This window comes from Nicotiana attenuata, chromosome 1, assembly GCF_001879085.1.
Source record: "Nicotiana attenuata strain UT chromosome 1, NIATTr2, whole genome shotgun sequence".
In the NCBI taxonomy this organism is placed as follows: Eukaryota; Viridiplantae; Streptophyta; class Magnoliopsida; order Solanales; family Solanaceae; genus Nicotiana; species Nicotiana attenuata.
The window spans coordinates 9,848,275-9,868,428 of NC_031989.1; the positions used below are offsets into that span (position 1 = coordinate 9,848,275).

Here is a 20,154-nt window from a genome sequence, read left to right on the forward strand (position 1 = left end):
ATTTATACATTCATGATTAGCATATTGGCATTTGGTTCTCCAAATTAATGCACAGAACGTGGTTGTGTCCGTTGGGATTATGGAAAACCCGATGGACTTTTGGATAAGGCTTATCTTAAAGGATCATTATGTGGACAGCATATTGATCCGACTAGGTTTGACCATGATGCATGCACAATTTTATCCAGAGTAAGGTTTCTATGGGGTTTTAGACTGGTACCCTCAAGCAGACAACTCAATGGGGAAGGCACGGAACCGTCGACTGCACCGCTGATCGACTGATTTTACCTCAAATAAGCCTTTCCGAATTTAAGGGTAGTAAATGGGAAGAGCGCAACCACTCATTAAAACGTTTCTACAGGATTTGATACGCACGAGTGGAATATGATGTGGAGCATGATTTGTGCAGCAGTTAATAACATGTAGTCAAGTATTTGCACGTAGGGAAAAATAAATATAGCATTTAAATAATTGAAAGACAGTTACAGGAAAAGGAAAACAAAGAGACAAGTCAGTTTCAGGGATAAAGAATCATAAATGCTTAAAAGAAAACGACAGTTAAATTCAAATAAGGGAGAAGGGTACGGGATGAAGCATACTTGGACTAATTCATAAACGATAAGTTAGTTATGGTAGGAGCCTAAAAGGTATCTCCAGCAGAGTCGCCGTGCTGTCGCCCCCTTTTATCCTCCGCGGAAAAGTCCGGGTTTCGACATTCCATGGGGGAACAACTCGTTTCCTTTTTGGAGTTGGGTATTTGAAGAGTCGCCACCTAACGGATTACGGTGCGTTAGGGCACCTAGAGCGATTAACTCTTGGATTGGTTTGCATTACCAGAGATTTAGGGTAAGGGCTCGAAATAACCTTGAGGGGAAGGTGTTAGGCACCCCTCGCGGTCCACAATAGTGGGTCTCGGCCGAACTTAACTCATGAATTAGTCAAACTTATTACACGCTTAAGCATGATATCTATTGTCAAGTTGATTGTAAAACCTATAGGCATGATGTCTAGCATAATGAGGCAAACATAGCAAATATATGAAATCCTATAGGCATGGTTTCTAACATAGTAGGGCAGACATAGCAAATATGAGATCCTATAGGCATGGTTTCTACCCATATTACCCCACAAGTATGTAACTACCCACCCCTTTTACTAATCACCCAAATATTCGTTTACAAATTATTACAAACCAGATGAATGAATTACATAGATAAAGAAAAAGAAGAAGTTACACTATAGGGAGCTTGAAGCAGGCCCAAGTGATTTCCCCAAACCTCCAATAGCCTCAAATGCCAATTTTTCATAGACAATATCATTGTCTAGGAGCGTCAGAGTTCCCTAAGGATCTCAAGGATCCCGAGCAGTGCTCATACCTAGATTTTGTAACCAAAGTGAGTAAGTGCAGTGTGGAAGGGCCAGCCTCAGTGTGCCAGAGTTCAGAGGGTTCTCAAAAGGATCCCAAGGCAGTCACACACTGGAGGGGGCAAAACCTAGGGACTTAGGAATAGAGTGAGAGTGCTTGACATAGTTTGAAAGGGTTTCAGTCGGAAAACAGTGTAAAAAAAAGACTTAGTTGAAATAACTTTGTAAGCAAGAGAGTTGTTGGGAAAACAGCTTTTGAAAACAGTGGTGTAATTAAACAAACATCAGGTAGTCAAACAAGTTCAGCAATACTCAAATAACAGTCCTTCATACAGGGGAATGGGAGTTGGGGACTTATAGAGCACGTAGTATCAGGAACATAGCAGTTCTTGTGGGGTTTAAGGGATTAGGGGATGGCTATTGGTACCAATACAGTAAGAGTTTCAGAAATAATCATAGAATCAGTCTTTTAAAGTGACAGATCAACTTGCACATCAAAACTGGATAACAAGTAGACAAACATTCAAAGTAAGGTAGAGTCATGTTGAGACATACTACTAGGGAGGGGGTAGAACATGTTCCGGAAAGGCCCTAAGATGGTTAGACTAGCATGCTAGATGAAGCAGTAATGTAAACATGTCAATTACATGTTGAACAACAGAACCATAGATAGAAACAAACTAGAAAAATGATAAACTGAAGTAGTAAAAGAAACATATTGGTTTTGAGACTTGAATTGAAATCAGAACATACCAGTAGAGAGATGGTAAACACAAAGTGAGGAATAGGAAAGCACAATAGTTAACCTTGGTTTGCAGCCGGCTAACTCAGAATGATAGCAAGTAACCAAAGAGGGAGCAGAAAAGTTTTGAGTGTGAGAGAACTTTTTTTTTAACCAATGTGTTCGTGTGTTTGTGTTAATGAGATAGTATGTATATATAGTAGTTCGAAACTAGGTAAAATAAGGCAAGAATCATAATAGTATAGTAATTATGGAACTCAGAACCAATTAGAGCAAAATCAGTACAAGTACTCCCTTAATTTAAGGGAATCAGTTCAAACGGTAAGAACAAGTAACAAATAAGGAATGAAATCAATGTACGACCAATAAGGAAGGATTTCAAATATAGTAAGTATAGGGTAAACAATTAGGGCTAAATTCAGAAAAACTCAAATTACGGAGATAGTCAGTAAGAATAAAGTACCAATGCAGACAAGGTAGGCGAATCAATCAAATTGAATAGAAAGGGTAGGAATCGAAGGTTTAAAGGAAGGTATTCCAATCAAACCATGAAACAGGGGATTCAGAATCAATCAAAGAGAAAGTCATGAGTCAGTGTTTAGCATATAAATAGAGTAAGATAAGAATAACCAGACATAGCAAGCAAAGAGGCAAGTCTTGAACAGTCAAGATGAACACAAACACATAGAGTTGATGTAAGCTAGGCTAAGAAACTCAGTAGAAACATATTCGAGGCGAGATAGTCACAGAAACTCAAACGAGAACCGGCCAGTCACAAAAATCAAACGAAGAAACCTGGAAAATTAGGTCTTTCAACATAGACGAGTTAAAAATGTAGTAAAATCATAGAATCAGTCAGAATACGCAAGAAATAGAAGTTTAAACACAAAGAATCAGTTAAGCAAGGTTTTAAAAGAAGTTTCGAAACCCTAATTTTTAGAAGAAGGTGAAAAACACTTGAAATCAACGATTCTTGTAAAGAGTTCCAAGGACAGTGTAAAATATTAAAGAAACAAACTCAAACCGTCCTAGATTTGTACAGATCTAGGAGGTATAGAAAAGAAATTAGGGTTTCGAAAGAAACCCATATAGAGATGAAGAACCTGCTTAGAAAACCCATGGATCGTTGCAAATACAGCGTGATTTTGCTTGAAATCACACTGGAGTAGCCATGAACAGGCAAGTGACGAACCCTAGATGCAAGTTGGCATGGCCCTGGGCCCTTGAATACCTTAGAGAAGGCAAGCATGGCATGAGAGAAGCCATTGGAGGTTCAAGAGACGATGAGAGGTCATCGGAGATAGCCGGAGATGGGAAGTCGACGGTTGAAGACTAGGGTTAGGTTGAGAGTGTTTTGAGAGAGGAGAGAATCTTAGGGCGGCGGATGTGGGAAAGTGGTTAGGGTTGGCGGTCGTTTGGAATAAAAAAGGCAAGACTGAACGAGGGTCGTTGTTCTAAAGATCAACGGCTAGGATTTGACGGGTTTTGGGTCGGGTATGTGCATATAGGGCCTGAGTCGGGTTATTTAATCCGAAATTGGGCTGGGGTATTGGGTTTAATTGAGGCTAAAATTGAAATGCAATTTGGCTAGATTTTAAATAGCCAATTTATCCCCATATAATTTATAATAAATAATAGATAACTTTTAAAAAATAATCCGTGTACTAAAATGATTTAAAATAGATATTTAACATTTTAAAAAATATAGAAGATCATTTTTATGCATATATATGTAATTATACATTAACAGGACTAATATTGCAATTATATGCAAATTAGCTTTAAAAATATAAAATGCAATTATAAAAATGCACTAAAAATATTTTAACAATATTTTGGCATAAATGTAGAATTTAGATGACTTAGTTACCGCAAATTTGAGGGATAATTATTGGGGAATTTTATGAGTAAAAGGGGAGGAGATAAATCAATTTAAAATCTTTAAAATTATAAAAAAATTACAAAAACCTTGTGCATGCTTGTATATGCACATATATGCTATTTTGAAAGTATTTATTCATATTAAAAATATATAGGGAAAAATTGGGTATCAACAGTATTTATTTTGCTGCAAGTTACTGTTCCATTTCGTTCTGTATTTCCTTTTTGCTTTATTATATACTATATGAAGGTAATATTGTAAATGCCCCATCATAGCCTCGTCACTACCTTATCGAGGTTAGGCTCGTCACTTAACAGTACATGGGGTCGGTTGTACTGTTACTGCACTCTGCACTTTCTGTGCAGATTTAGGAGTTGGTAGTGGCTGATCGAGAGGTTGGTTGCATATACTTCATCTAGGAGACCCAAGGTAGTCCTGCTGGCTTCCGCAGGCCCTGACGTTCCCTCCTATGTTTCTCTTTTCCTGTTTTCTTTTCTTTCGAGACAGATGCAATTTCTTCAGACCAGTATTTGTAGTAATTCGTAGTATGTTCGTGGATTGTGACACCAATTTCTGGGTGGTAACAGTTTCGGTATTGTTAATAGTATATAGATAATCGATTAATTATGTACTTCCGCCCTTATTTCAGTTTGATTTAGTTTTGGTTAAATTTTAACTTATAAAATGTGAAGGCAAAAGGTGAATAGAACTCTAACGTTGGCTTGCCTAGCGAGTGCGATGTTAGGCGCCATCACGGTCTCGACGGTGGGAAATTCGGGTCGTGACAACTATATTCATGGTTCCAATTTACTTCTTTTTGTAGTATTGTCTCACATTGCATATTGTTCATTTTTTTTAGTTAGAATCGATAGATTAGTGTTGTCAAACATTTGAATAATGTTATGACATTATATTTATATATATTAGTTTATTTTATCAAACATGAATTCCATGATGTTCGTACAAAACTTATGTTTAGTTTTGTAAGTATCTAAACTAAATACTATTAATTTAGAATACATATATATAAATTATTTTTTTCAATTATTAATTATAAATATATGGTTATTGATTAATGTATATTCATGAAAAAAATATACATCTTAAATACCAAATATAATATCATTTACACTTATAAAAGTTTATAGGCATATATTTATTATATTAACTTTTAAGTTTTGATAATTACTTCATTTAAAATTTAATCTAACTGTGTAATTACACTTGTGCAACCAAACAGTAAACTTGTAATTACACTATGACAAATAAACAGGTCGTCGTAATTACACAACTGTGTAATTACTAGGTTGTGTAATTACTACCCTAGTAATTACACCAATTCCAATTACCTGGTGGCTTTCCAAACAGACCCTTAGGGTTGTAGGTTAGGAGATAGTTGAGTCTTTCCTTCGTACCTCTGTGAGGCTAGTCTGGTAAGGTTTTTGTCGAAGTCAGTTAGTGGCAATGTTGCGTCTTACTACTCTTTCGTTTTCCATAGTGCCGGATCTATGTATTGTCTATTGCTTTTGTTTTGCATCCGCTTTCTCATTTTCATGATGTTATTTTTCTTATGATTTCTATTGGTGGTACTGATATTGTCTCTTTTCGTCTTCTTAAGCCGATGGTCTTTCGGAAACAACCTCTCTACTCCTCCGGGTAGGAGTAAGGTCTGCGTATACACTACCCTCCCCAGACCCCACTAGTGGGATTTTAGTGGGTCGTTGTTGTTGTTGTTGTTGCGTTTCATCTATTTTATGGTTCTTATGATACTGTTATTATTTCTATGGCTTCTGTTGATGGTACTGATATATTGTGTCTTTTTGTCTTGGTCGTTTTTTTGAGCCGAGTGTCTATCAGTAACAGTCTCTCTACTCCATTGGGATAGATGTAAGATTTGCGTACACACTCCCCTCCCCAGACCCCTCACATGTGGGATTTTACTGGGTTGTTGTTGTTGTTTAGATTATTGAAATAAAATTTACATATTTTAAAACTACGTAAAGAGTATAAGCCAATTCAAAATATATAAAAAGCATATTAATAAATAACACTATTTTTTTTTATTTGACTCACAAAATTCGAACTCTGCCCCATAAATTGGGCAGGAGGGATAGTAAAATGATCAGAAATTGCACATACAACATCTATGAGTGATTCACAAAATCTTAAAATTTTGCTACTTGATACACAATGGAAGTCAAATGTGACTTCTGAATGCCGCTTTGCGAATTGTTTCCCGTTTTATTTTCTGTAGCTAATGCATTGCAGTTTCCACAATTCACACGTTCTTTAATTTCTACTAGTCTACCAATATCTTTTTTTACTTCAAATTTGAGAAATAACTGTAGATTTTTTAATAGGATAATAATAATAACAGGCTACGAATAGTCTGCCTATGTGATAAACATAACTCCAAAATTGATCATATCCCAAAAAGATCATGCTTACCTACAATTATCACTCCAATTATCACCAAAGGGAAAAATGGTCTTCCAATTTTCCTTTAACCTCATTCTGTCAATTTTTATCGTTTTTTACCGAGAGGTGAGAAAGTCACCATCTTTGGTCTTGTCATTTAGCTGAGAAGGAGAGAGAGAGAGAGAAGATGAAGGGACTGCTTCTGCTTAGTGCTTAGCCAAAGAAACGTACCATACATAAACCACCAAATGGTCATTTCTTATAGGTTCCTTTGGGATACGAGCTGTTTTACTTGTAAATAGTGCTAATTATTATTATCAAAACAAAACAAACCAGAAGTTTTAGAGCTGTTCAGTTCTTCACCTCCTTTTTTTTGAGAAGAGACAAAGTTTTTCAAATTGACTTAGGGCTGTCTCTTATCAGTTCAAGATTTTACGCAAAATTAGTATTAGTTCCAAATCAAAATCCCAAGTTTTGGTAAAGAAATTTTGCAAAGAAAAAGAATAGTACTACTGCACAAAATAGTACAAGTACACAGAATTATAGCTAATTCACTATTGCACCATTAGCAATATTTATGCATATATACTGTTACGCGGCGCCTTACTGAGATTCCTTGGAAGGGCGACATAAGGCTAGGCAACTGATGTCAGTGCAGTTGTTGTCCGCCAACTGAGGTCCCCTCCGTACGCTAGACGAAATTGTCAGTGCCGTACGGGAAAACCAATATCAAGAGCAATTGAGAGAACAGAAATGAGAATTCAGAATGAAAGAAAGCTTGATTGCATTAATGAAAGCTATTACAGAAAAGCAACGCGGTGTCGAGGGGGAGAGACAACAGTACAGAGAATTGCTTGCTTGCTAGAAAGTTTTGATTGCTTGATCCCCCTAATAGTACTTAAAAAAAATAATCCAAAGTTACAAGACTAGACTTGACTAAGCTAGAGAAACATAATGGAAGTACATGAAATAAAACTACTCTATATTTACAATGAAAATGACTTAGTTTTCTATAAGGCAGCAGCAGGTCCGTTGTTAGCAGCAGTGTCTTTGGCATCACGGTCTGCGCGCGCGACGCTGTTGGCTTCTGCCTGCGGCTTGGCGCTCGCGAGGGATATCGGTGGGGCGACAGAGATACCTGCGCGCTTGTCACTTGGCGCGGCCAAGACCACGGGACCGTCCGTGGCGCTAGGCATTGGGAGGTTTGCTAGGACGCCACGGGGCGCGCCCAACGGGTCATGGGGCTACTCTTCTTCTTTCATTTCATTGGTAACAGTAATACCCCAGTCTTAGTTTTGCAGGCGCCGTCCTCCTTTTTTTCCTCTGTCCCCTCAGCCCACTTACCTTTTATTCTCTTTCTACCAAAACACAATACTCTCCATACTATTTTCTTGAAAAGCTTTTTCATAAAAACCATATATATCGAAGCAAAAACACCAAAACTTTACAGTGGAATATTCATCATATGAACATGGTGGGGTCTCTTTCTTTGATTTATTCTCTACTTCAATTTCACCAACTGAATATATATTCTTTTTTTTTTCTTTTTTTGGGTATCTTTATCTGCAGTTGGAATCTACACAACTTCCTCAGTGGCTTATTGCACTTTTGACAGAGAAATTCTTCAACGCCTGTATAATTCATGAAGATGCTAAGAAGAATGAAAAGAATGTTTTCTGTTTGGACTGTTGTGAGTGTATTTGCCCTCACTGTTTGACCCCTCATCGTTCTCACCGCCTTTTACAGGTCCATTTTTTTCTTACAAAATTATCTTAAATTTTATAAAACATGTTGAATTACGTACATGCTTTTAAAAAATGATGTTTTTTTTTGTACTGCAGATTAGGAGGTATGTGTATCATGATGTTATTAGGCTTTGTGATGCTGAGAAATTGTTGGATTGTGCTTTTGTTCAAGTGAGTATTTGACCTAAATTTTGTCACCTTTTGAATTTCTTCTTTTTTCTTTATTTATCTGAATAGTATTTTCTCTCTTTTTTGGTCTGCAGTCTTACACTTCAAACAGTGCAAAAGTGGTTTTTTTAAACCACAGGCCAAAAACAAGGCCGTGTAGAGGCTCAAGTAACACCTGCATCATATGTGAAAGAGGACTTCAGGACCCATATCTCTTTTGTTCCATCTCCTGCAAGGTCTGTTTTTTAATTTTTAAATTACCAAAATTGGAAACCCACAATTTTTTATGTTAATTATTTTGAATTTTCTCACCGACCCATTTTTTATGTATTAACATGGATATGGCTTGGTGTGGTTACAGATTGAACACATACTGAAAACTGAGGGAAAACTTTCCAAGTATATCTACAAGTGTGATTTCATGACCCTGTCTGAACCGGGTTTCGACGATGGTCAAATGACTCCTGACACCATTCTTGAGCCGGTTGATTCAGGTTCGAGTTGCAGCGGTGGAGCCGTCGGGGAAATAGGATGCCGGACTGTCGGATGTACGGCGACAACAGAGGTTGTAAGGAAGAAACGCAGCACCCTCTCGGCTTTCCGGTCCGCGTTTCAGCCTGTTTGTGGACCGGGTTCGGAGATGTCGGTTTCTATGATGAACCGGAGGAAGGGTACGCCTCAGCGGTCTCCACTTTACTAATTGTGTTTAATCGGGAGAGATAATGGAAGCTGGGAGGTAGGATTAAGGACTATAATTGGAAATTTAGTATAGTTTAAGGGCAATTTAGGAAGAAAAATTTTACCTCCCAATTTTGTAGAATGGCTTCTTTCTCTCCCTTATCTGACATAGGGCTAATCATGGAAGCTATATTTCTATCTTACATAGAGAAACAAATTAATACAGGAGTTTAGTATCGATTTTCTGAATCTAGTGTAACAATTATACCTAACTTTTGGTTGCATGTACTTGCTTTAGCTTGTGATTGATGCTTATTTTGTCGGTTTAATTCGATGATTAGTTTTTCTTAGTAGTGTTTGGACCGTGCTAATTAATTCGTTGTGTATCATTCCAATTTTATGGCAGTTTTTTTTAGTAAGTTGCCACTGTAATGATGCAACTTTATTCTTTTATTAGGTTAACTTGTATTTTAGGTAACTAAGTAATGGGGGTTGCATGTGCCTATTTTGTGCTTACCTTTCTTAACGTTGTTTTTAGGGTTGTATTAGGTCTTTATTTAAAGTTTTTGAAAGATGCGTATGTATAAGTTAGGATGAAAACAAACAATTTCCCTTTTTAACTAAGCAGCAAAAATTGCATTATTAAACTTCTTCTACGTATGATGCATTCACCTTCAATTGTTTTTTGATATTGAAACTTCTTTAGAAACTTAATTAAAAGCTTACAGATTGGTTAAATAGTTCTAATTGTATAATAAGTACTCCCTCCGTTCCAATTTATGTAAACCCGTTTGACTGGGCATGGAGTTTAAGAAAAAATGAAGATTTTTGGAATTTGTGGTCCTGAACAAGTCAAAAAGGAGCCCAGAGTATTTGTGTCGTTATAAAAATTTCTTGTTAAGGGTGGAATTGTAAGTTTAAGGTAATTTGTTACCAAATTTAGAAAGGGGTCATTCTTTTTGGAACGGACCAAAAGGAAATAGGTTCACAAAAAATGGAACAGAGGGAGTAACAATTACGCTGCATTTCCAAGTAGTGTTGGGGCAGAGGTGGAGCCAAGATTTGAAGCTTATGGTTCGGGATTCTAGTTCTTTAAAGTTACTGGGTTCTAAAACAATAATTTGTACATATTTCATAAATTTTCACAAGACAAATACAGAATTTGCACAAGAACTACTGGGTTCGGCCAATCCCGTTAGCGGACGGCTAGCTCCGCCCCTGGGGTCGGGCGATATTATTATAAAAGAACTATGAAAATATGACACCGTGTCAATTGTTGCAAAATTTAACTATGTTAATATGGAGTAAATGCATACTTCTGGCACCAGATGGTTTGAATTTGGATGTAGAAACCCTCCCCCATATTCATGTAAATCTACAAAAATCAATAGGCTATAGGCTGTCTTCTTTCTTTTGTTTGTTTCTTTTCTTCTTCCCTAGAACAGAACCGTGACAAAATCTAGAAATATTTTAGGAAATGTTTTTTCAGCCGCAGCCTGTTTCTCTTCTCCAAATGCGTCTTCTTCGTTTTTTGAGAACCCAACCTCTTGACTACTTTCACTCTAGTCTAAGGTGAATCTTGGTGTATTTTCTTTTTTTTTCTTCTGTTGATAACACATATGCGATGTGATTAAAGTTCAAAACCCGGTAATTGACATTTTTTTTCTGTAGTAGTTAAATGTTAGATGTATAAAATTATACTTAGTTCCTTTTAAATGTAATCTAGTGGTTTTTATTCTATTTTTAATGTGAATTATTGTCAAAGTGATCTAGATAAAAAAATTCTTTCTTTTTACTAGTAAAATTAGAGCCCGTTTGGCTTAGCTGATTTAGAGTAGCTGATATGCATTAGGTGCTGAAAAACACTTTTTAAGTGCTGAAGCTGATTTAAAAAATAAGCAGTTACGTGTTTGGATAAGAGTGCTGAAATTAATAACAAGCAGCTGAAGAACTGGGTATACGAAGAGTTTGGTTAAAAAAAAAAGTTTTTTAGGGATAGAATAGTAAAAATTTGGTCAAACCTAAAGTGGTTATAAGCTAAAATTTGATAAGTTGGGGGAGACCAACTTATAGCTTTTGGCTTATAAACACTAAACTTATAAGTACTTTTAATTTTACCAAACGCGTAGATAAGCCAAAAAGTGCTTATAAGCCGGTTTGACCAGCTTATAAGCTTAACCAAACACCCTCTTAGTAGAGTAAAAAAACTGATTAGCGGAAAGAATGACAACTTGAATTCAATTTAAATATTGTAAATAGAATAATAAATGACAACCCAGAGTAACCCTTTTTTTTTTTTTTTTGAAAAAATGGGCAAGTAGAAAACACAAGTAATGTTACCACTCATAATTATTGAGAATTTGACCTTACTGTATAAGCTTCCGCCTCACCAGTGAAAGAACAAGTATACTAGATTTCTGTAAATAGAGTACTATGTATAGATGGAAGGCAGGCATTGAGCAACTAATAAACGCTCTATGTTTCTATGGATGATCACTAGGGGCATCAAATGTATATTAAACCGACCGAACCGTACCGTAACAAACCGATTTTTAGGTTTCTTTTGATAAAATCGTAGTTTTTTTATATAAATTTATAATCGTACCGATAATTAGGGTAGGTTTTATTATTTTATGAAAATAAACCAAAAAAATACCGAACCGTACTGAATAAATTTATATATAAAAAATATATTTATGTATTAAGTTTAAAATAGTAAAGCATTATTTTTCCTTAGGCCTTCGAACCATGAAAACAGTTACAAGCCAACAAGTAATTAAACTTAAAATCCTAATTCCCAAACTTGTTATGCTACTCCTATTAAAATTAAATTATTCCGAGCATATTCACTAGCAAGACACAAGATATTTTAGCGATTATGAGTAGCAAACTATAATTTATTGAATATGTTTCCTTTCGTATGATTCAAATTTATCTTTTTGAATATTTAATCTATTCTTGAGTCTCAGTTTCTTTAATATCTTTTCACTCGTGTAATTTATATTTTCTTTGTATATGCTTAGTTTCTTTTATGCTATTGCAGAATAGTTGGTGGATCTATACTTTGGTCATTTTTCATATTGTCTCAATTCATCACTCTTTAAACGGAAAAAATGTCAAGAGAGTTTGGATAAGTTCTATAAAAGTACGTATGTTAATTATTGCATTCTTCTTCTACTAGTGACTTTTACATGACATTAAAAAATCTAAAAATTAATCGAACCGTACCGATAACAAAGAGAAATCGACATGATCGGGATGGTTTCGAAAAGTTTAATTTTGCTTATATATAATAGAATAACCAAAATATTGGTATGGTACAAATTTTATAAATAACTGGCCGAACCGACCATTGACACCCCTAATGATTACCATTTAAATTTCAGGATTAACCTCTCCGATGAAAAAGTTAGGGGTTGTTTGGTATGCAGACTAAATTATTTCGATATTATAATCTCTGAACTAATTTATCCTTCCTGGGAGGTGGGATAATTTAATCCCAAATTCAATGGAATAAGGTGGGAAAAGGTGGAATATCCTGTATAAGGCTGGGATTAAATTTATATCATGTTTGGTTGACGGTATAAATTTATCCTATGATAAGTTTATGCCGTCAATCAAATATGATATAAATTTAATCCACACCTTATCCGCATACCAAACGGCCCCTTAAGGTTGTCTGCGTTCGTCTTTCTCAATGTTGTTTTATAAAAAAAGAAAAGTAGTGTGAAAATGATGCAATATTTACATTTTTAGTTGCAAGAAAATTCAATGGGCAACTAACCCAAGGACAAGATAAATTCAAAAGCAATGGTTGGTGGCTATGAGTTGAGGGGAATAAATGCAAAGGATCTTTGTGGTCATTTCATTGGATCTTCTTTTTCTGGTTTCTCATTAGTTTCGGTGTTTATATTGGCGCCCTACTAATTTGAAGTAGCACTATTACTTAACACCCAATAAAGAAGAAATCGCTTTATGCTATAGAATTTTTTCTTCTAAAACTGGAACCCAAAATTTTTAGGTGGAAGAATCATATGTTTATTTCATCACAACCTTTATGTTTGATTTCGGTATTACTCCATTTAATTCTCCTAGCAACCTAGTTGGCTGAAATATTTAACACAATCCCTGCTCTATATTCTTTGACTAACTTTTATTTCCAAACTTCCATCATTTTACACTGATTGAAGCTTTAACTAGTTTACGTGCAAAAAACATGCTGTCACTAATAATGAGGTGCTATTACTAAAATTGGAGTCGTTAGATGTTCTTGTTTTTTGTCTACGTACACATTTATTTAGTTTGGTCGTTGACATGTTGGGTTCATGAAACTTCACATTAATCTCTATGCTCAAAATTTCAACTGATTGTCTAGTTGTAGCAAAAAGACAAAAACAAAAGAAAATGAAATTGTAAAGAAAAACATGCATGGAAGTGACGCCATTTTTCTTCTCTCGTTTGTTCTACTTAGGCAAGGGAGTCCTCGAATTCTATTTACAGTATAACTGTTCACCATATAGATGTTTGTACAAGGGTGTTTGGTCAATTTATTTTTGTGTTTTCATTGTCATGTTCCAAACTTTTGAGCTACTATCAATCATTTATGACCCTAAGAGTTTTTTCACATCCTTCCATTGCCCGATAAATTAATACACCCTTCGCTCCATTATTAATATGGGACACACTTATAATAAGTATGAGTTAATTTATAATTATTATACAAAGAAATAAAAAGAGTGGTGGAGAGAGGAGGACGAGAGACATTAAATGGATGTGGATTTTGGTGGATGCATGCGAATATCATTGATAGCGTCATATACATTCTGATAGCTCAGGAAAGGGTACGACCTGTTCCCTTTTCAGGGTAATTATATATCCATTGACTCCTTGGACTGGAGCACTACTCAACTTTGTCTCTTAGACACAATACTAAGAATTACTACAAAATTAAATATACTATTCCTTTATCTCCTAATTTATGTGATGTATTTTCTTTTTTAATTTGCTCCAAAAGATAATACTTTTTATACTTAAAAATAATTTAACTCTAAGTTTCTCATTTACCCTTATTGAGATTATCACAGCCACACAAACTTTTATGACTAATTATAGACCATAATTTGTTTTAAAGAAACATCATAAACTCCATGAAATCAAACTGCATGAAATGAAATAAGATGGAGAGAGTAATATTTAACCACAGTAAAGTGACAATGTAGATACGAGACACATATTGTATTCATTAATTTGATGTTAATATTGAGTGAATATGTTGTAAATTGAGAGGAAAAAAGTGTAGAGAAGAGAGATACAGAGCGAGATGATAGAGAGGAAGAGAAAGTATTTTTCATTACTCAAAAAAACTATCTTCTGTGTGTATACATTCGAGTATTTATACACAGTGGTTAACTGATCTCTTAACAACTAATCTAATCAACAACTTAACTAACTAACGAATCACTAATAACTAACTTTAACAGGTGAAATTACAGTACTACCCTTATATCATTTTATATCATTTAGCACTCCCCCTCAAGTTAGGTGGTGCAAAAATATCAAAAATACCTAACTTGGAACTCAGATATGCATGTTGAAGTTTACTCAATCCTTTTGTGAACAAATCTGCAGGTTGATCTCTGGTAGGTATATACTTTGTGCAAACTAGACCTTGTTGAATTTTTCCCCTTATGAAATGACAATCGATCTCTATATGTTTGGTTCTCTCATGGTAAACGGGATTAGCAACAATCTGAATAGCTGCTTTGCTATCAGTAAATATGTCTACCGGCAATTTAACTTCTGCATTAATTTCTTTTAACATTCCCACTAGCCATGTCAATTCTGCTACAGTTGCAGCTAAGCTTCTGTACTCTGCTTCTTCTGAACTTCTTGATATAGTAGATTGCTTTTTGTATTTCCAAGACACTAGAGAATTGCATACCTTGATCAAAAAACCTGTGACAGATCTCCTAGTGACTGGGCAAGCTGCCTAATCCGCATCACAGTGTGCTGTGATGGTTGTATTATATTGACTTGATAACAGTATACCTTGTCCAGGATTATTTTTCACATACTTCACAATTCTTAAGGCAGCTTCCATATGAGATTTCTTTGGTTGTTGAAGAAACAGACTTAGAGTTTGAACTCCATAAGTTATATCTGGTCTAGTGACAGTTAGGTACAAAGTTTACCTACTAACCTTTGATAGGCTGTCTGATCTACTGTAGGATCTTCAACTGATCTTTCATCATTTGAGATGTGCTCATCATACTGTTTTGTTGTAAGTTTAGTATTTATATCAATTGGTGTAGTTGATGGTTTTGCTGTAGTTAATCCAACTTCTGCTATGAGCTCTAATGTGTATTTTCTCTGATGCATAACAATACCTTTGTTGGACCTAGCAAATCCTAATCCCAGAAAGTACCTTAACTCTCCCAAGTCTTCCATTTTGAAGATGTTCTGTAGAGAAGTTTTTGTGTCCTGAATCGGCTTTAAACTGCTTTCAATAATTAGCATATCATCAACATAGATCAGAACTAACACCATACCTTCTTCTATTTTCCTTATGTATAAGGAATGATCAAACTGACTTTGTTTAAACTGTAAGTTGTTCAGAAGTGCTTCAGATAATTTCAAGTTCCATTGCCTAGGAGCTTGTTTTAGTCCATATAAGGATTTAGTGAGTCTGCATACTCTCTTCTCCCCCTGACTCCTAAATCCTTGTGGTAAATCCATGTAGATTTCATCAAATAGATCATCTTGTAAGAAGGCATTGTATACATCCATTTGATGTATATGTCATTGCTTAGCTGCTGCCAGAGCCAATATTGTTCTAACAATCACCATTTTTACAACTGGTAAGAATGTTTCTTGATAGTCAATTCCTTCTAGTTGACTATAACCTTTTGCAACCAATCTAGCTTTAAATCTTTCTATCTCTCTTGATGCCTTGTATTTGATTTTATATATCCACTTGCATCCTATAGGTTTCTTACCTTCTGGTAATGTAACTATTGTCCATGTATTATTACCTTCGAGAGCTTTTATTTCTTCTTTCATGGCTTGTATCCATCTTGGATCTTTACTTGCTTCAGCATATGAAGTTGGTTCAGTAGTTGATGAGAAGGCAACAATACATGCTTGATATTTAGAAGATAGATGATCATACCTTATATATTTATTTAAGGCATAAGGTATCTCTTGATGAATATTTAGAGAAACAAAATCTTTCAACCATACTGGTGGTTGTTTATCTCTGGTGGACTTTCTGATAGTGAGTTGATTTGAACTCGCTTGACTTCTGATATGAGGGGCTACAGTAGACATGTTCTAATAGTCCTGTTGTGCTTGTAACTCCCCATCAGTTGTGCTATGGTTGTTCTGATATGTCTGCGCCTCCCCCTCAGTTGTATTATTTGAAAGTCATGCATTGACTCAGAATTGTAGTTCTCTTCTGTAATGTCATTAGCTGTAGATGAATTCCCTGAATTATCACCATTGTGACCTGCATCAGCTTGTGTATCAACTCTTTGTTCAAAAAAAATTTCTGAATTGTCCATGTATGACCCTACATTTGTTGTAGTGTCTATAAATATAGGTATTGAAGAAGAATTAGTTCTTTTAAATGGAAAGATATTTTCCTTGAATATTACATCTCTGTTGATGAAGAATGACCTATTCCCTAGATCATATAGAACATAGCCTTTATGAACTTCTGAATATCCCATATGCACAGATACCCTTGTTCTAGACATTAGCTTGCCCTGTTCCTGAACTACTTTAGCATAACATAGGCAGCCTATCACTCTTAAGTGATTTAGAGAGGGTTTCATGTTATGCAGCCTTTCATAAGGAGATATGTTTGCAATTACTGAGCTAGGTAACCTGTTAAGAATGTATACTGCAGCCAGAATGCAGTGACCCCAGAACCTTATGGGAATATTAGCTTGCAGTCTTATAGCTCTTGTTATTTCTAAAATGTGTCTGTGCTTTCTTTTTGCTACTCCATTCTGCTGAGGAGTGTAAGCACAAGATCTATGATGAATCATCCCAAGGTTTTTGAATAATTGCTCACACAAGGAATTTACAAATTCTGTGCCATTGTCTGTTCTAATAACCTTGATGACCTTATTAAATTGAGTCTTAACAAAACTGAAGAAATGTTGTAAGCATTGATATACATCTGATTTTTGTTTGAGAAGAAACATTCATGTCATTCTACTGTAGTCATCTACAACTGTAAGAAAGTACTTATTATCATCAAATGTAGCTATTATGTACGGACCCCATAGGTCTACATGAATCAAATCAAAACAGTACATGCTTCTCGTATCACTAGAGGGAAATTGCAATCTAGTTTGTTTAGCACAGGGACAGATTGTGCATATATCTATTTTATCTCTGATATTTTGTATACTAATAGACAACACTTTCTTCATTACTATAACAAACACATGTCCAAATCTTTGAGGCAATAATTCCACATTGATCTGATTTGCTTCTCCTCCAGTTAATCCCTTTGCAGCATACTCAGCCCTTTGCCTACTCCTTGCCAATCTGACACGTAGTATGTATAGTCCTCTTACTTCTTTACCAATCTCCCTCACCTTCCCAGTGAAGAGATCCTGAAAAACACAAAAATCAGGGAAAAATATTGCAGCACACTATAGTTCTTTTGTCATTTTTGAAACTAAAAGAAGATTATGTTTAAATTGAGGCACATGAAAGACATTAGATATAGTGATCTTATCAGAAATTGAGCTTGCCCCTGTATGTGTAACTAGTGACACATCTCCATTAGGCAACAAAACTTTCTTAGGTTTGGTTGTCTGAACTATAGTAGACTCATTTAGAAGATTAGTATCAGACACCATGTGATTTGTTGCACCAGTGTCTATGATCCATTCCTGTGAGCCATTTGAAACCAACAATGTTGTATCAGTATCTGTACCTGTTGCATTGGCAGTTGAATCTTCATTGTTACTGCCTGTTGAGATTACTCCTTTGTTCAACAGCTGCACAATCTGATCATATTGATCTTTTGAGAATGTGTAATTTCCTAGTTGATTTGCAACTGGTTCCAATCCTTGACCGTAAGACATCTGACTTCCACAGGTAGACTGATTTAAAACACTAGCATTCTTGCCATATGCACCAGTAGGCACATCAGAATTCTGATTTTGATTATCAACATTCTCATTCAGAATGTTGACATTATAAGCTGCATTATATCCTCCTCGCTTCTTTTGTCTGAGATCTTGAGTATATCCAACAAGTTTATAACAGTTTTCTTTCATATGGCCTTTCATCTTGCAATAATCACATCGAACATTGAAGTTTTTCTTGAACCTTTGGCCTTGACCACCTGTACCATGTCTAGTATACATTGCAACTTCAAAATTTCCTACAGGATTGGCTCCAAGAATCCCAGAATTAGCTGCTACAGATTTTTGACTCTCATCACTCACTATTAAGGCATAGGCTTGATTCACAGTAGGTAAAGGAGTCTTCATAAGTATTTGACTCCGAGCTTGTGAATAGGACTCATTTAGCCCCATTAGAAACTGGTATAGCCTTAACTTCTGTAGATAGGTAACAAAATCCCTTGATTTAGGACAGTCACACCCAGGTGCAGGAACCAAAGCCTCAAATTCTTCCCAAAGATCTTTAAGTTTTGAAAAATATACTGAGACAGATGCAGACCCTTGAGTTAAGGTGGCTATTTCTTTATGTAAATTGAAGGTTCTTGAGCCATCAACTTTATTGAACCTTTCAGCTAAGTCTTCCCAAACAGTTTGAGCACTGGAGGCATACATAATGCCTCCAAGAAGGCCTTTTGCCACAGAGTTCATCAGCCAAGATAGAACAATGGCATTTACTCGTTCCTAGTGATTTCCCATCAAATCTGGGAACTTATCCTTACTGCATGTACCATGCATCAACCATGCCAAGTTTATTCCTACCTAACAAAGCAACTCTCATAGATCTATTCCAAATTGAATAGTTTTCAATACATGTTAATTGAAATGAAATGATTTGAGTTCCACTAACATCAGCAGGGGAAAGGAAAAGGGGATGATTGTAATCAATCCCAGTTGCAAGATTTACTTGATTTCTAGTATTTAGCCCAGAATTCAGATTTGGTACTCCTTTGTTTATCGCCATTTTCGATTTCTTTGATTCTTTATCAAGAATTCAACACCCAATTTGAACATGCAGAGTTTTAGAACAAGAAAAGAGTTTCAGAACAAGAATTTTTCACTCGATTGTAACATACAGAACAAGAATTTCAGAGAAAGAATGCGGAAGAAGAATCTCAGATCATGAGCTTCGAAGTTACAAGCATAAGCTCTGATACCATGTTGTAAATTGAGAGGAAGAAAGAGTAGAGAAGAGAGATACAGAGCGAGATGATAGAGAGGAAGAGAAAGTATTTTTCGTTACTCAAAAAAACTATCTTCTGTGTGTATACGTTCGAGTATTTATACACAGTGATTAACTGATCTCTTAACAACTAATATAATCAACAACTTAACTAACTAACGAATCACCAATAACTAACTTTAACAGGTGAAATTACAGTACTACCCTTATATCATTTAACAGAATAATATTGTTTTTTTCGTATATACAATTATACACCTCCTGTCCTTCCTAGAGGCAAAGAGCTTTTTCCCAATTCTCGCTTTGCTTAGCCAAAATCGTCTGTGATTTGCTAGTTTTATGCTAAATGCAGATGCACGGTAGAAAGTCTGCCATCTAACTATCTTAGCCAAATTCGTCTTTAATTTGCTTGTTTTGTGCTAAATGCAGATGGAACATACAAAGCCTGCCATCTTCAATTCATAAGATCAAAGATAACCAATCGTCGAATCATTACAAACTTTTTCAAGGGTCAAAAACATGGCTTGTTCCAAATACATAAAATAAGTTATTCTCATACAGAAAATAAGGCAAATGCATGATTTTATTTTCTAAATAGACAAAGTCAGAGTCGGATCCAGGATTTAAAATCTTATAGGCTCAACTTTCAAAGTTTTTAGCATTGAACTCATTATATTTTTAAACTTATGGGTTCATATCTATTATTTCTGTAATTTAAATGAATTTTAAATATAAAGTTTTACACCGCGTCAAAAATTATGGGTTCAATTAAA

General features: G+C 35.4%; 2 protein-coding genes across 2 annotated transcripts; one reads left to right on the plus strand and one right to left on the minus strand.

Annotated features, from left to right (window-relative positions):
• On the plus strand, nucleotides 7,665-9,332 carry LOC109240023. Its single transcript, XM_019406647.1, has 5 exons — nucleotides 7,665-7,881; nucleotides 7,977-8,153; nucleotides 8,249-8,323; nucleotides 8,416-8,556; nucleotides 8,682-9,332. Exons 1-5 carry the CDS (start codon nucleotides 7,873-7,875, stop codon nucleotides 9,018-9,020), a joined length of 741 nt encoding a protein of 246 aa, XP_019262192.1. The 5' UTR covers nucleotides 7,665-7,872; the 3' UTR covers nucleotides 9,021-9,332.
• On the minus strand, nucleotides 16,312-19,162 carry LOC109232917. The gene is made up of 4 exons (XM_019398613.1): nucleotides 19,049-19,162; nucleotides 17,719-18,882; nucleotides 17,450-17,622; nucleotides 16,312-17,149 (listed from the first exon to the last, which is right to left on the minus strand). Exons 1-4 carry the CDS (start codon nucleotides 19,160-19,162, stop codon nucleotides 16,312-16,314), a joined length of 2,289 nt encoding a protein of 762 aa, XP_019254158.1.

Bases quoted from the DNA above. Each gene is read 5' to 3' on its own strand.
- LOC109232917 (XM_019398613.1), bottom strand. From the start codon at position 19,162: ATGGCGATAAACAAAGGAGTACCAAATCTGAATTCTGGGCTAAATACT. The intron at 17,623-17,718 runs GTGCCTCAATTT...TGTGTTTTTCAG, and splicing joins CTATATCTAATGTCTTTCAT to GATCTCTTCACTGGGAAGGT. The intron at 17,150-17,449 runs GTTTGTTATAGT...ACATTTCTTCAG, and splicing joins CCTCAAAGATTTGGACATGT to TTTTGTTAAGACTCAATTTA.
- LOC109240023 (XM_019406647.1), top strand. The intron at 8,154-8,248 runs GTCCATTTTTTT...TTTGTACTGCAG, and splicing joins GTTCTCACCGCCTTTTACAG to ATTAGGAGGTATGTGTATCA. The intron at 8,557-8,681 runs GTCTGTTTTTTA...GTGTGGTTACAG, and splicing joins TTTGTTCCATCTCCTGCAAG to ATTGAACACATACTGAAAAC.